The sequence below is a fragment of the Hyperoodon ampullatus genome, assembly GCF_949752795.1.
Source record: "Hyperoodon ampullatus genome assembly, chromosome: 10".
Lineage (NCBI taxonomy): Eukaryota > Metazoa > Chordata > Mammalia > Artiodactyla > Ziphiidae > Hyperoodon > Hyperoodon ampullatus.
Window position 1 is genome coordinate 43923713 of NC_136923.1, and position 14486 is coordinate 43938198.

A 14486-nucleotide genomic window follows, 5' to 3' on the forward strand; every position below is an offset into this window, starting at 1 on the left:
CTTCCCCTGTCCCATCCTGTTTCCTTCAGTCTCCTCCTAAGAGCACCCCTCAGTGAATCACTTGCACAGGCTCTTCATTCATTTTTCTTGAGAAAATCTAACCTAAGATGGTCCCTGAGATAAGATGAATCTTCCTATGGTTCCCTAAAATGACAGTCTTACTCTAAGAGGCTACTCCAGATATCTGCCCAACGATGTACAACCTGCAACAGATTTCACAAAGATCCACCCCTCACTGACCTCCTGCTTCATCCGGAGCATCTGAAGGGCCTCCTGGAACTTCTTCTCCTTGGCTTCAATTTCATCAATGGTTGCCTGGTTCTGCTCCTCATATGCCATGGTGACCACAGCCAAGATCAAATTGACCAGGTAGAAAGACCCCAGGAAGATAACAAGCACGAAAAAAAACATATAGATTTTCCCAGAAGCCCTCAGGGTCTGCAGATTCAAAAGAAAGAAGAGAGACTTGTATCTAGAGAACTTGGGCCCCTGACATGGTTAGGGTCCTCCAGGAAGAATGTAGCCATGCAGCCAATGCCCCAGCCTCCAACCGAGTCTGTATGGGGACATGCAGATCAATACCTGCTGGTAGAGGCGTTCCCAGGAATCCTGTGTCATGAGGCGGAACAGTGAGAGGAAAGCCCAAGCAAAGGAGTCAAAGCTGGTATAGTTAAAATCTGGGTTGTCAGATGTTTTAAGGCAGAAATAACCTTCAGGGCAGTGGCTGCAGCAAGAACAGAGAAGGTTGTCAATTGCACAGCCTCCCACTTACTGGGGGCAAGACAGTCCAGGGCTGTGGGAAGACCTGGGGGTTTGAAGTCAAAGACTGGAGTTCAAGGCCTAGCCTACCTCTTATTAGCTGAGTGACCTTGGATATTCAGTCTCTTTAGGTCTCTGTTTCTCTTGCCCATTAAATGGGGACGATAATGTTAGGGAATTACTGACTGAAACCACCCGTCCTGGCCAGGTTAGAACCGCTTACATGAGTTGTCTCACAACAAGAGGTCTCAATAAGGAACACAGAACCAACAAGCTGCCGCCAAAACCAACCAGAAGAATTTGGGAGGGGAAAAAAGGACAGAGGAGGCGCCAACCCATAATAGTCCTGCAAACCTCCCAGAAACCCTCGTGATGGAAACTGTCTTGACTGAGAGATGTGTGTGCAGCCAGGAAGGGCCCTGACTCAGACCAAATATGGGCACAAGCAAAATGATTGGCCAAGACAACCCAGAAAGCTAACCCCACCTCCATAAATCCTGAGACCGTGAGCCATGAGGCAGAGCAGTTCTCCTGGGTTCCCTACCCTGCTGCTGTCTGCTCAAGCACTCATTTACAAAAAAGTGTTTTATTTTGTCAATATGCACGTTTCCTCAGATGATTTTTTTTTTTTTTTGGCTGCGTTGGGTCTTCGTCGCTACACACGGGCTTTTCTCTAGTGGCGAGCAGGGGCTACTCTTCGTTGCGGTGTGGTGGCTTCTCTTGTTGTGGAGCATGGGCTCTAGGCGTGCGGGCTTCAGTAGTTGTGGTACGTGGGCTCAGCAGTTGTGGCTCACGGGCTCTAGAGCGCAGGCTCAGTAGTTGTGGCACATGGGATTAATTGCCCCATAGCATCTGGGATCTTCCCGGACCAGGGGTTGAACCCGTGTCCCCTGCATTGGCAGGTGGATTCTTAACCACTGTGCCACCAGGGAAGTCCCTACAATTCATTTCTGAGTATTAGACAAGAGCTCATCTCAGGCCCTAGAAGAGGTACCCACCCCTCCCCGCCCCACCCCACCCTGGTAACATAATACCTTCACGTCAGAGTTTCATGCAAAGAGAAATGGCCTGGAGAAGGCTAGCTGGCTGCCCAGACATGACCCCATAAGATGGTGAGCTCTTTGCAAATTGACACCAGGGGAGGCAGAGTCAGTAAAACCTGAGCCAGTTGGCATCACCTGCAGAGCTGTCTTTCAAAGGGGGACTTACAATTAGCCAAGTTCACTGACCAATTACATGCAACAATCAAAACACCACTTTCTGGGCTTCCCTGGTGGCACAGTGGTTGAGAGTCCGCCTGCCGATGCAGGGGACACAGGTTCGTGCCGTGGTCCGGGAGGATCCCACATGCCATGGAGCGGCTAGGCCCGTGAGCCATGGCCGCTGAGCCTGCGCATCCGGAGCCTGTGCTCCGCAAGGGGAGAGGCCACAACAGTGAGAGGCCCGCGTACCACAAAAACAAAAACAAAAACAGAAAACACCACTTTCTAATAACTAAGCATGTACTGTGTGCCTCTCTCTCTCCTAAGTGCTTTACAAATGCTATAATTTAATCATCTCAATAATCCTTTATTTTAAAAACAGATGTGTGGTACTGGCACAAAAACAGAAATATAGATCAATGGAACAGGATAGAAAGCCCAGAAATAAACCCATGCACATATGGTCACCTTATCTTTGATAAAGGAGGCAGGAATGTACAGTGGAAAAAGGACAGCCTCTTCAACAAGTGGTGCTGGGAAAACTGGACAGGTACATGTAAAAGAATGAGATTAGAACACTCCCTAACACCATACACAAAAATAAGCTCAAAATGGATTAAAGACCTAAATGTAAGGCCAGAAACTATCAAACTCTTAGAGGAAAACATAGGCAGAACACTCTATGACATAAATCACAGCAAGATCCTTTTGGACACACCTCCTAGAGAAATGGAAATGAAAACAAAAATAAACAAATGGGACCTAATGAAACTTAAAAGCTTTTGCACAGCAAAGGAAACCATAAACAAGACAAAAAGACAACCCTCAGAATGGGAGAAAATATTTGCAAATGAAGCAACTGACAAAGGATTAATCTCCAAAATTTACAAGCAGCTCATGCAGCTCAATAACAAAAAAACAAACAACCCAATCCAAAAATGGGCAGAAGACCTAAATAGACATTTCTCCAAAGAACATATACAGATTGCCAACAAACACATGAAAGAATGCTCAACATCATTAATCATTAGAGAAATGCAAATCAAAACTACAATGAGATATCATCTCACACCGGTCAGAATGGCCATCATCAAAAAATCTAGAAACAATAAACGCTGGAGAAGGTGTGGAGAAAAGGGAACACTCTTGCACTGCTGGTGGGAATGTGAATTGGTACAGCCACTATGGAGAACAGTATGGAGGTTCCTTAAAAAACTACAAACAGAACTACAGTATGACCCAGCAATCCCACTACTGGGCATATACCCTGAGAAAACCATAATTCAAAAAGAGGCATGTACCAAAATGTTCATTGCAGCTCTATTTACAATAGCCAGGACACGGAAGCAACCTAAGTGTCCATCATCGGATGAATGGATAAAGAAGATGTGGCACATATATACAATGGAATATTACTCAGCCATAAAAAGAAACGAAACTGAGCTATTTGTAATGAGGTCGATAGACCTAGAGTCTGTCATACAGAGTGAAGTAAGTCAGAAAGAGAAAGACAAATACCATATGCTAACACATATATATGGAATTAAAAAAAAAATGTCATGAAGAACCTAGGGGTAAAACAGGAATAAAGACACAGGCCTACTTGAGAATGGACTTGAGGATATGGGGAGGGGGAAGGGTAAGCTGTGACAAAGCAAAAGAGAGGCATGGACATATATACACTACCAAACGTAAGGTAGATAGATAGTGGGAAGCAGCCGCAGAGCACAGGGTGATCAGCTCGGTGCTTTGTGACCGCCTGGAGGGGTGGGATGGGGAGGGTGGGAGGGAGGGAGATGCATGAGGGAAGGGATGTGGGAACAGATGTATATGTATGACTGATTCACTTTGTTATAAAGCAGAAACTAACACACCATTGTAAAGCAATTATACTCCAATAAAGATGTAAAAAAAAAAAAAACAGATGTGGAAGCTGGGGTTCAGAGAGAAGAAGTCAGCTGTCTAAAAGCACACAGATGCCAATGGATTTATTTAAAAGGAGAAATATAACTGTCCAGTAGTTTATGAAGACTGACCTATGAAGGAAGGCCAAATTGAAGATGACTGCCTGGTGAGCACTGGGATGGCGAGGGCTGCACTGCCCTCTCTCTCACAATAAGAGGGTACGTTGGTATCGCGAAGCATCTCTAAGCTTGAGGCATGTGAGTGCTCCCCTGCACCCCAGTGAGATGGCCTGGTTGAGGAGACAGTAATGCCTTTTTTGTAGTTCGGGATTCTACTTCAGGATTCCTCCACCAACATCAACCCTGGGGGGTCTTCTTATTCCAGACATCCATACAAGCACACATCCAGGAACCCACAGAATTGATTAGGGCCTGACAACTTGATTATAACTCAATCCCAATTCTGTCTCCAACCTTGGTTGGAGATTTGCGAGTTTCCGGACTCTGTAGACCCACATATAAAGACAGTCTCTTGGTTCTGCTCTCCCAAGGAGCTAGTTAACCCATTACCTGTAGGTTTGCTAGTTAACACTAAGGGCAGCCTATTTCTATGTCTGCCATAGAACACCTCTATAGCTGCTACACATCAACAGCTAACTGCTCAGAGTATTAAATGAGACCACGGTGTAAAGGCTCTTGCAAGATGCCTTCAGCATAGCAAATATTGTATGTAAAAAGCAGAAATAAATTTCTTGGTGTTTTTAATCTGAAGCTACCAAAAAGATGGACTAGAATAATGTATGTGAAAGAATGCTGAAAATCATCAAGTATTTCCTGGTACTTGTTCTCCACTTTGAGACCCTGGACTTTCTCCCTGCAGTGTCACTGGTCAGTGTGGGCTTTTGCTCAGGGCTCTGGCTTCTCTGCAGCTCAGCACAGAACCCAGGTTCGGTGCTCACAGCATGCCTGTCAGGGCTCACTCTGCCCATCATCTAAGCTGGCCTCTACTTAACACCCCAGCCCTATCCACTCCTTCCCCGCCTGGCCAGGACCTATGCAGCAGGATAGCTGGTCTCTCTCAGAGTTGGAGGGGGGCCCCATGGATGGACCCCACAGCTTTACCACAGTCAGTGCATGGGCTACTGTGGAACCATCCTCATGAGAAATGCCATTAGACAGGAGGAGGACACTGGCGGGTCCTCGGTTTCAATTTAAGTCTAAGGCAAATGAAAACTGACATCAGAACAACCCTCTTCCTGAACTCAAGAACAAAATGCCAAGTGCATTCGTGAAGAAACAGGCCAAGGGGCCTGTGTTGCTCAAATTCTCCTGTTAGTCCCACCCCTCAGCTCTAGCTGAGATTGTTTTCCTGGAGAGCTGATGAAGGCAGAACTCCATAAAGTTCCCAGCCAACTCCACTTGTGCAATATAGGGCTGTTAGCCACTCAGGGAGGGGGTTGTGTGGGCTCGGGTTTCCAGACCCCCTCGCCATGGAGATGGGAGGGATGAGTCTTTCTGATCTGTTGCCTGATCTCTTTCTGCTCACACCTGTTCCTGTGGTCAAAGCAGCAGGCAGACCTAAGGGGCCCTCTACCCCTTTGCTTTGTCTCACATTCTGTTCTGCCAACTAAAGGCTCCATCTGGGCTTCCCTGGTGGCGCAGTGGTTAAGAATCTGCCTGCCAATGCAGGGGACACGGGTTTGAGCCCTGGTCTGGGAAGATCCCACATGCTGCAGAGCAACTAAGCCCGTGAACCACAACTACTGAGCCTGCGCGTCTAGAGCCTGCACTCCACAACAAGAGAAGCCACGACAATGAGAAGCCCGCGCGCCACGATGAAGAGTGGCCCCCGCTCCCCTCAGCCACAGAAAGCCTGTGCACAGAAGCGAAGACCCAACACAGCCAAAAATAAACAAATAAATTAATTAATTTAAAAAAAATTAAAAAAATAAAGGCTCCATCCAAACCATCTCTTGTTCATCCAGCCTGGAGACATCCTGTTTACCCTTCAATCTCACCTCAGTCACCACCTCTAGAAAACCTTCCCTGACATCCTCCCTGTCTCACACCATCACCTCACTGTGTTTCCCCAGCCCAGGGAGCCTCTAGGACAGCACTGGTACTTCACAGCATAGCATCTTTATGTATATGCATCAGAGCTCACAAACTAGCAGATTGCTAGCTGAATTTGCATTGCTGAAATATTTTGTTTGGCCCACAATATGTAGACATTTTCTGAAATTGGTAGCCAATGTTTATAGTTAAGGGAGTTTAAATAAAAATTGCAATTTCCTGTCTCTCTTTTAAAAACTTGGTCATTCTGGAAACAGTGGACCTACATTTCCACATGACAACGAAAAGCTGAACTGAGAAGTGGCTACCCCTTAAGATGGAGCATGAACTCTCATGATCATGGTTCCCACCCAGCCTACTCCTCACATTTGTTGTTATGTGTCTAGCCTCTGTAAGAATTGAAACTGCAAAGTCTGATGCATGTGTTTCTTCCTCTGCTATGTGAAGATAATGAAACCCATGTGATAGAGTTGTAATTAAATGTAGAGCATTTGACATAAAACATATTTAATAAATATTTGTTCCTTCCTGGGGCAGATTATTTGCAAAAATTACAATTATTCCCATCTCTGTCTCCACGCCCCTTTTAATATGATGTCGCAGGTTCTCCCAGCAACAGGTGGAGTCTATTCACCCATTCCTTGGATTTGGACTGGCCTGTGCCTTGCTTTAGTCAATAGGATGCAATAGAAGTGATATTATGCCAGTTCTAAGCCTAGGCCTCAAGAGACCTGGAACACTTCCACTCTTTCTCTTGGAATCCTGCCTCCACCAGAAGAATAAGCCTGGACTAGTCTGATGCGGGGGTGAGAGACCACATGGAGCAGAGACAAAACACCCCAGCTGAGGCCATCCTAGATCAGCCAGACCCCTGCTAATCCATCCACTGTCTGCAGATGCATGAATGAGCCCAGTCAATATCAGAAGAACAGTAGACTGATCTCAGCTCAATGTGCAGATCTGCAGAATCCTGAGCTAAGTAAATGGCTGGTGTTTTAGGCCACAAAATCTTGGGGTTGTTTGTTACACAGCAAGAACTAACTCATACACTCCCTCCTCATGAGCCTGGGATGGCAGAGGCCATGACTTATTAATTTCTACATCTTCCTCAGGACTTGCAACCCAGGCTTCACTCAGAAAAAGCTGATGACAAGAAGGAGAAAGGGCTGCTGGGCATTGGTACTATGTCATGGCTTGGGCACTCACCCTGAATCAGATCCATTGCCACACAGTAAGGGATCAGAAGTGCCTGGTTTGTTGGTGTAGAAATCTGCAAAATAAAGGAAGAACTGAAAGCCTCACATGGTTCTCAACCCTCAACTCAAGCCTTGAGTGGTGAAATCAACACCTGCTGAGTCTTCTGCCAGAGTGAGGAAAGAGCCCTTGGCCATGTGCCCTCACTGGATATGCTGGGACGCCTGGAAGGGGAAATGTCTCATCTGGGAAGAGAAAAGCTGAGCAGTGGCTTCAGCTTTGAGCTTCCTTCAGCAGAGGCAGAATGACCTGCCTCTGGATTTATAGCTCATTTCCTTGTAAAAGGAAATTTGGCAACAGAGAATGGGGGGCCCAAAAGTAAAACACAACTCATGAGAAGCATTTCAGCAGAAAAGAGGAATCAAAATATATGTCTATACAGGTATGCAGGGGCTTCACACCCCCTGCCAACCAGACCTGGGTCTCTATGACAGAAATTCCACTCCTGTTTTTCATGAGAAGAGTAATTGGCCGTCTCGTTGACAACTGTGCAATTCTTGACACATTTGTTCTTGAGGTTGCCCTTGAAGAGCTGCAGGCCCACCAGGGCAAAGACACTCAGGCAGAAGATGGTGAGGATGGTCACGTCAGCCAGCTTCCTCACCGAGTGGATCAGGGCTCCCACGATGACCTTCAGCCCTGTGGGAAGATGACACTGATACTCTCACGTGGATGAGGTGCCACACGCAGGACACACACGTGTGCCTGAAATGCTTGCATCTTAGCCATCCTACTGTCTCAGTACACACAGGTGTGAGGTATCTTACAAACTCTAGGGCAGTTCCAAGCCCAGTTTCTCATCTGAACCTTGCAATAAGCCTGAGAGGCAGGCAGAGATTATTGTCCCATTGTAAAGATGAAGCAACTGAGATCCAGGCAATGCATTTCATTTTAAAGCTAATAAATTTTGGAGAGTAGCAATTCAATTTAAAAAATAATTGATGAGTACCTGCTATGTTCCCGGCCCTACACTAGGCGTGAGGCTACTAACTTCATTCCAGTCATTTGGTATCTGTTTTTCTGTCCTTATCTCAGTCCTGGGAGGCAGCTCGAGGCTGGGGACACACGTACCTCAGTGTGTGTGAGTGTGTGAGTGTGTGTGTGTGAGTGAAAGAGAAAGAGAAAAGGAGGAGGAGGAGGAGGAAGAAAGGAGGGAGGGAGGGGGAAAGAGAGACATGTAAGGGAGATAGAATGAGACAGAGATGCAAAGACACAGAGATGAACATAACAGTGTGAAGCCATGAGAGACACTGAGAGTCACTGAGGAAGAAACAGAGAATCTGAGAAGGAGCACAGCTGGCAGCGAAGATGGGGCCCCTGCTTGTTTAAGGAAAGATGATTTGTTGCTCTGGCAAAGGAAAACACCTTCTTCGGGAAAGCAGCTTCCCAAGTAGCAGAAAGAGTTCTAACCAGGGAAGCAGACTGCGATCTAGCTTTGCGTTGTCATTTTGGTCAACAAATAACCCATTGAGCACACCCTGCCCCATGTGGTCCCTTCTGGGAGCCGAGCAATGGTTAAGGCACTGGCCTGTGGTGGGGCTGTCTGATGAGTGAGGGGAAACTCCATAGCATTATTGAGCAGGTGGACACACAGAGGAACAGCCCCTCACAGAAGCCTGGGAGTCGGGGTAAGATGAGGTGGAGGCTGGGGAAGATGGGAAGGACCAGGGAGTCTCCTTGAGGAGGTCAGAGCGTGGCAGAGCCCTGAGGATGCATATGAGTTGAGGGAAGAAAGGAGGAGGGATTTCCTGACAGAGGAGCAGCATGGCCCAGGGCTGGGCAATGAGCAAAAGCTTTGAGTATCTGTGGAACCACAGGCAGATTCTGGAATGTGGTGTGAGGTGGGTACAGGAGAGAGATGAGGCAGGGAGAGGAGGGTCAGGACAGGCCAGGTCTTGTAGACAAGACTCAGGGTCTTCCTGGCTGGGAGTAGGTGAGAGAGGTACCAAGCAGCAGAACTGACTACTTATTGCTGTGATTTTCTTCATGAAGAAGCTTGTCCAGTGGAAGTTGGCAAAGACTTTTCAGTCGTTCCCTGCAGAACCAGTCACAGAACCGTGGAAAGGGACTTCCACTCTAGCGTGAGTATTTCTATTTCCCAGATGACGGCATGGGTTCTCAGGGGTGAGGGAGGGGAGATAACCCATCAGGCCACAAGGCAGAAGCATTGAGTCCCATCTCAGGGCTGTTACCTGGTCTCTGGCCTCACTATCCCCTCCATCAACCCAGTGGGAGATGAGGAGTATCACTGGGCTACTTATTGGAGGCCTGGTAAGATGAGCCCTGGTACATTATTTTTGTTTCTGAATTGCCTGTAATCAAGAATTGTCTAATTATTTTCTCTTCTGTGGGTCCAAAGACAGGGCTGAGGCCCAAATTTTCAGATCCATGGAAATGGGGAAGATACTCACCAGAGCCTAGGACTGCCTTTTTCCTTCTTCACTGTTTCCAAGTTTACATTTTGGTTTAAAGTATAAATGAGAATATGACTGGAGGCTTGCCTGAACCCCACAATGAGAACATAAAATGAAGACTTGACCTTCTTGTCCTTTACAGACACCGTGGGGTACTGTGGACAGAGTGTTGGCTGAGAATCAGGACATGAGGTTTCCAGGTCACAAATGCCTCTAGTGATGAGGATTTGGGATTGTGTTTTCTACTCTCTGGGCCTCAGTCTCTTTGTCTCTTAAATGGGGACAGTAGTCCATGTCCCAGAAATTTATAGGGCTCTTGTGAAAATCAAAGTGGGACATTAGGCTGTGGAAACCAACATAAGCTCTATGAGTAAATGTGCTGGTTAAAGCGGCTCACCTGGGATCACAGACACTGTTTTTAAAGCTCTAAGGACCCTGAACGTCCGCAGGCCTGAGATCCCTCGGAGATCTATGGCTTCACCAACATACCTGTAGGACCAGAAGTCAGTCAGCATCTCTGCAAGAATAGGTACTTGGGAATTCATGCAGCATAAATAAGGACAATTTTGGGTAACACCAGCCTAGGAAGGACCCAGAACAGACACTGAGAATCTACTAGCACTTCCACTTATAGACTGACACGAACACTGATTTAATTAAGGCAATATTTTCCAGAATGGCCCCTTTGAGAAGATGCATTGTGATCTAGAAGGCTCCGTGTGCTACATGTGTGGATGGATATTGAAGCATGTGGGTGTGGCCAACCTGTCTTCTCAGGCACTGGTTCTCAGGTAAAGACCTTCATATCTGGTAGGTACAAGGCTGAGCCTTGTCTGATCCACTTTGACAGGCCAGTTATCAGCTCAGATCTGAGGTCTCCAACTTCTCCCTGAGTGTATGGGACTAACCCTAGAAAATGACTCCCAAAGCAACAGTCATTGGCAAAGAAACCCTAGGCCACACAGTCCCTAATAAGGAAGCTGGATAGAGATAAGGAAACATTCCCAGAGTGGCAGCCTGGACACACCTACAAGCCCTACACAGATGCACATACAAGTCAGTGTGGAGAAATACTCACGCCAGGGTGATGACACTAAAATCCAGCCAGTTCCAAGGATCTCGCAGGTAAGTGAACTCATTTAGACAAAATCCTCTTGCCAGTATCTTTATCAAGGCTTCAAAGGTATAAATGACAGTGAAGACATACCTGGGAGGGAAGGTGGAAAGGGAGTATTAACTGTGCCTTGGAGAGAGCTCAGAGGGACAGCGGCTGTGATTGTTCCAAAGGAGAACGTGCAAAGATCATCGCCAAGGTGGGGAAGGGGAAGAAGGGAAGGTAGGGAGATGAGACGCAGACGGAGGAACTCAGAGGAGTCACACGTACGGGTGGGGTGGGATGATCGGCAGCCTCTGCTGCTCTGAAGGTAGGCAGAGGGCGATGGCAGGTGAGAACCTCTGGCACCATGAGGTTCAGAACAAAATTCCTCCTGTTCCATGAGGCTCCCTGAGGATTTCTGCCCTGAGGGAAGCTGGCAACTCCTCTCTCAACTTGTTGATGGCTGAAAATATGGAAGAGGGAGGAGGCCCAACTACATCCCTCCTCTCCAAACTTCTCTACTTCTGACTCTTTTCTTCTCATACCGTGCCTGGTCTGCCAGCATTTCTGGCCTCAGGGATCCCGGTCTGTTTACTGTCTAAGGCAGTAAACAACTAGGTGTCATGGAAGAAAAAAGCATCTGAGCTCACACACATTTTCTCAGGAGGATGGATCCTATTAGAGGAAGTCATCTCAAAACAGCCACTCTGCTGGGCACTCTGTGGGTTTGGATTTGAAGAGATGGATCTGAAGCTTAGGTTGAGAGTAGGGTAGTGTTTCTCAAGTGTTCAGAATCCCTCCATCACCAACAGCAGTGGCTCTCAGACTCTAGCACGCATCTGACCCCTGGAGAGCTGTTCAAGCATCTGATTTCTGGGCTGCACGTCCAGAGTTTCTGACTCGTTAAGTCTGGGGTAGGGCCCAAGAATTTGCATTTCTCACAAGTTCCCAGCAGAGCCTAATGTTGATGGCCTGAGGAACTACCCTTTCAGAACCACTGACCAAAGGGATTCAGACGCATGCATAAATCACACCTAATTTTGGATACATTACATTTTAAAAACTTATAAAATTCTAAATGTAAACCCTGGTATGAAAAATGAAAAGACTTTTGATTAAATATGGCAGATTGAAGACATGTATTTACCTCTAACCTTTTGGAAATCCTTCTTAAATGATAGTAAAAAGAATTTTTTAAAAAGCATAAATTCACTAGGGCAATGATAATGGAGAACATAACAGCACTCTGGAAATTAGAGTGAAGACGGATGAGTGGTAACTGACAGAGAAGACCCTAGAAAGCTGAAACCTTAGCAGAAGTAGGGAGTTCCCAGAAGCAAGCCAACCCACATGGCAGAGCTCCTTAGGACTTAGGGATGCTAAATACCTCTGAAAGTGGGGCCTGGGGAGACAGTGGCAAGAGGGGCTGAAAGGGCAGTTTGAAAATCTTTACAAGAAGCAGCTGGGCTTTCTAAATCCCCCTCCACACCAACCATTCAGGGAGGAACTGCCTCCTCTGATCTGGAAATAGACTGGATTGAACAAGAGGGAGAGAGTTGCATCCTGAAACAGGGGTATAAAGGAAAAATTTACATATGTACTAAAAGGCAGACAACCTTCCCACCCACCCACTTCTTCCCCTCAGTAAGTTCCTAGAAGCCTGTCAGTCAGGTTAACAGCTCAAGAAGTTGCTGCACTTTTAATATGGACAGCCAGCCAATGAGCATCAGGAATCTGAAGGCTACTTCTAACACCAAAGACTAAAAGAACTAAACAGGAAAGAAAGAAAAAGAAAAAAAGACAATGCAGATAGAAGAGGAAGAGTCAGGAAAAAACCCTTATCATTAATATTTTTAGAGAGTTAAGAGATGAGAAGATACTGGATACATATAGAAGGCTATAACAAGAATATTCAAAGAACAAAAGAGAACTTTTGAAAACAAAAATATGATAGCAAAAGTAAAACATTAATAGAAGGGCTAGAAATAAAGTTGAGGAGATCTCACAGAAAGTGGAACAAAAAGAAATAAATAAAAGGTGATTAAAAATATGAAAATTAGAGAATTAGACTAATAGGTACAATGTCTGATTAATAGGTGATCTAGGGATTTCCCTGGCAGTCCAGTGGTTAAAACTCTACTCTCTCAATGCAGGGGGCATGGGTACCAAAAAAATAATATAAGAAAATTTCCCTAAACTGAAGGCTCTAAATATTCAGCTAAAATACCCATGAGTGTACAGGAAAATGAATGAAAAAGGTTCATATCAAGGCACAACATCACAAAATTTGAGAACACTGTACACAAAGAGAAGAGCCTAACTTTTTCTGAAGGAGTGAAAATCACAGGTCACATACAAAAGATTGAGAATCAAAATACCATCAGATTTCTTAATAGCAAAATTGGAGGTTATAAGACAGTGGAACAATGTCTTCAAAATTTTGAGGAAAATAATTTCTAATTTATAGCTGCTTCCCCAGCTAAACTGTTTAGATGAGGCTAGTATAAAGATATGCCGGGCCTCCCTGGTGGCGCAGTGGTTGAGAGTCCGCCTGCCGATGCAGGGGATACGGGTTCGTGCCCCGGTCTGGGAGGATCCCATATGCCACGGAGCGGCTGGGCCCGTGAGCCATGGCCGCTGAGCCTGCGCGTCCGGAGCCTGTGCTCCGCAACGGGAGAGGCCACAGCAGTGAGAGGCCCGCATACCGCAAAAAAAAAAAAAAAAAAGATATGCCAAGTCTCAGAAAATTTATTTCCCACCTACCCATCTAAGAAAGTTACCAGAGGATACGCTCCACCAAAACAAGGAAGTAAACAATAACAAGGAATATATGGGATGCAGGGGAGTGACAAATGGAATCCAAAAGAGGACGGAGAAGGAAAAATCTCTGGAAAAGAGCTGTACATCAGGCCTAGGGAACATCTAGACCAGATTGAGGCAGGAGTTGAGGGACTCCAAGGATATTCCCAAGAAAAATGGAAACTGATGGATAATCTGATACGTTCAAGTAAATTTAAGCAATAATTAAACATCTGGAGAAGAGTTTACTGATAAAAATACAGAAATTAGTGATGAATATACAGAAAACTGAGCAAATGAAGAAATGAAATCCTTATTAACTTCAGAGAAAGCAAAAACATTGTGCAAAAAGGAAATGTAACCAAAGTATACTGCATGATACAGCTGTGAATAGTATTTGCTTAGCAATACTATTATATAATCATATATGTAGTCAGACAATGTACATATTGTCTGATTATCTAACCAAAAATTATGATATAACTATAATGGGAAGAGGAGTGTGAGAGAAAGTGAGTGTTTGTATGTGGACCTAATCCCTTTTTTTTTCCATAACAGAAAGCTAATAGATAATACCTAATGTGGAAAAAAAATTTTAAATAGTAGTCTGAGTATATTTTTAGAGCTAGAGAGGTATCAGAAGAAAGCAGTAAACAAATGGTGAGAGTGGTTGCCTCTGGAAATATGGGATTAGGGGTGAGGAGATGAGAAACATGAAATTGCTGTTTTTGCTATAATCTTTATGGAGCTATGTGACCTTTTAAACCATGGATCTGTCTATCTTAAATAAAAGTAAAAATCAAATTTAAAAGTGCATAGCAGTAATGTTTCTTTCCTATCTGTGAGAGGAGAAATAGTGTTTGAAATCATTCACAAAGAAATCTATATCTGCCTGGGTAGCTGTTTGAGCTGTCAGCTGCCATAGCTTGTCGGGTTTCCCCCCACTCTTTATGTTTTCTAAATTAGAAAATCTTAACTCAGAATT

At 45.4% G+C, this 14486-nt stretch overlaps 1 protein-coding gene across 1 annotated transcript in view; it reads right to left on the bottom strand.

Annotated features, from left to right (window-relative positions):
- SCN10A (sodium voltage-gated channel alpha subunit 10) overlaps positions 1-14486 on the bottom strand; it is a gene marked incomplete at both ends in the record, with an annotated part of 77461 nt that overhangs the window by 47308 nt on the left and 15667 nt on the right. Inside the window, 6 exons of the mRNA XM_079712606.1 lie at positions 241-438; positions 583-724; positions 7145-7208; positions 7610-7831; positions 10004-10095; positions 10685-10813. Of these exons, the coding sequence (XP_079568732.1) occupies positions 241-438; positions 583-724; positions 7145-7208; positions 7610-7831; positions 10004-10095; positions 10685-10813 (847 nt within the window). The remainder of the gene's footprint in view (positions 1-240; positions 439-582; positions 725-7144; positions 7209-7609; positions 7832-10003; positions 10096-10684; positions 10814-14486) is intronic.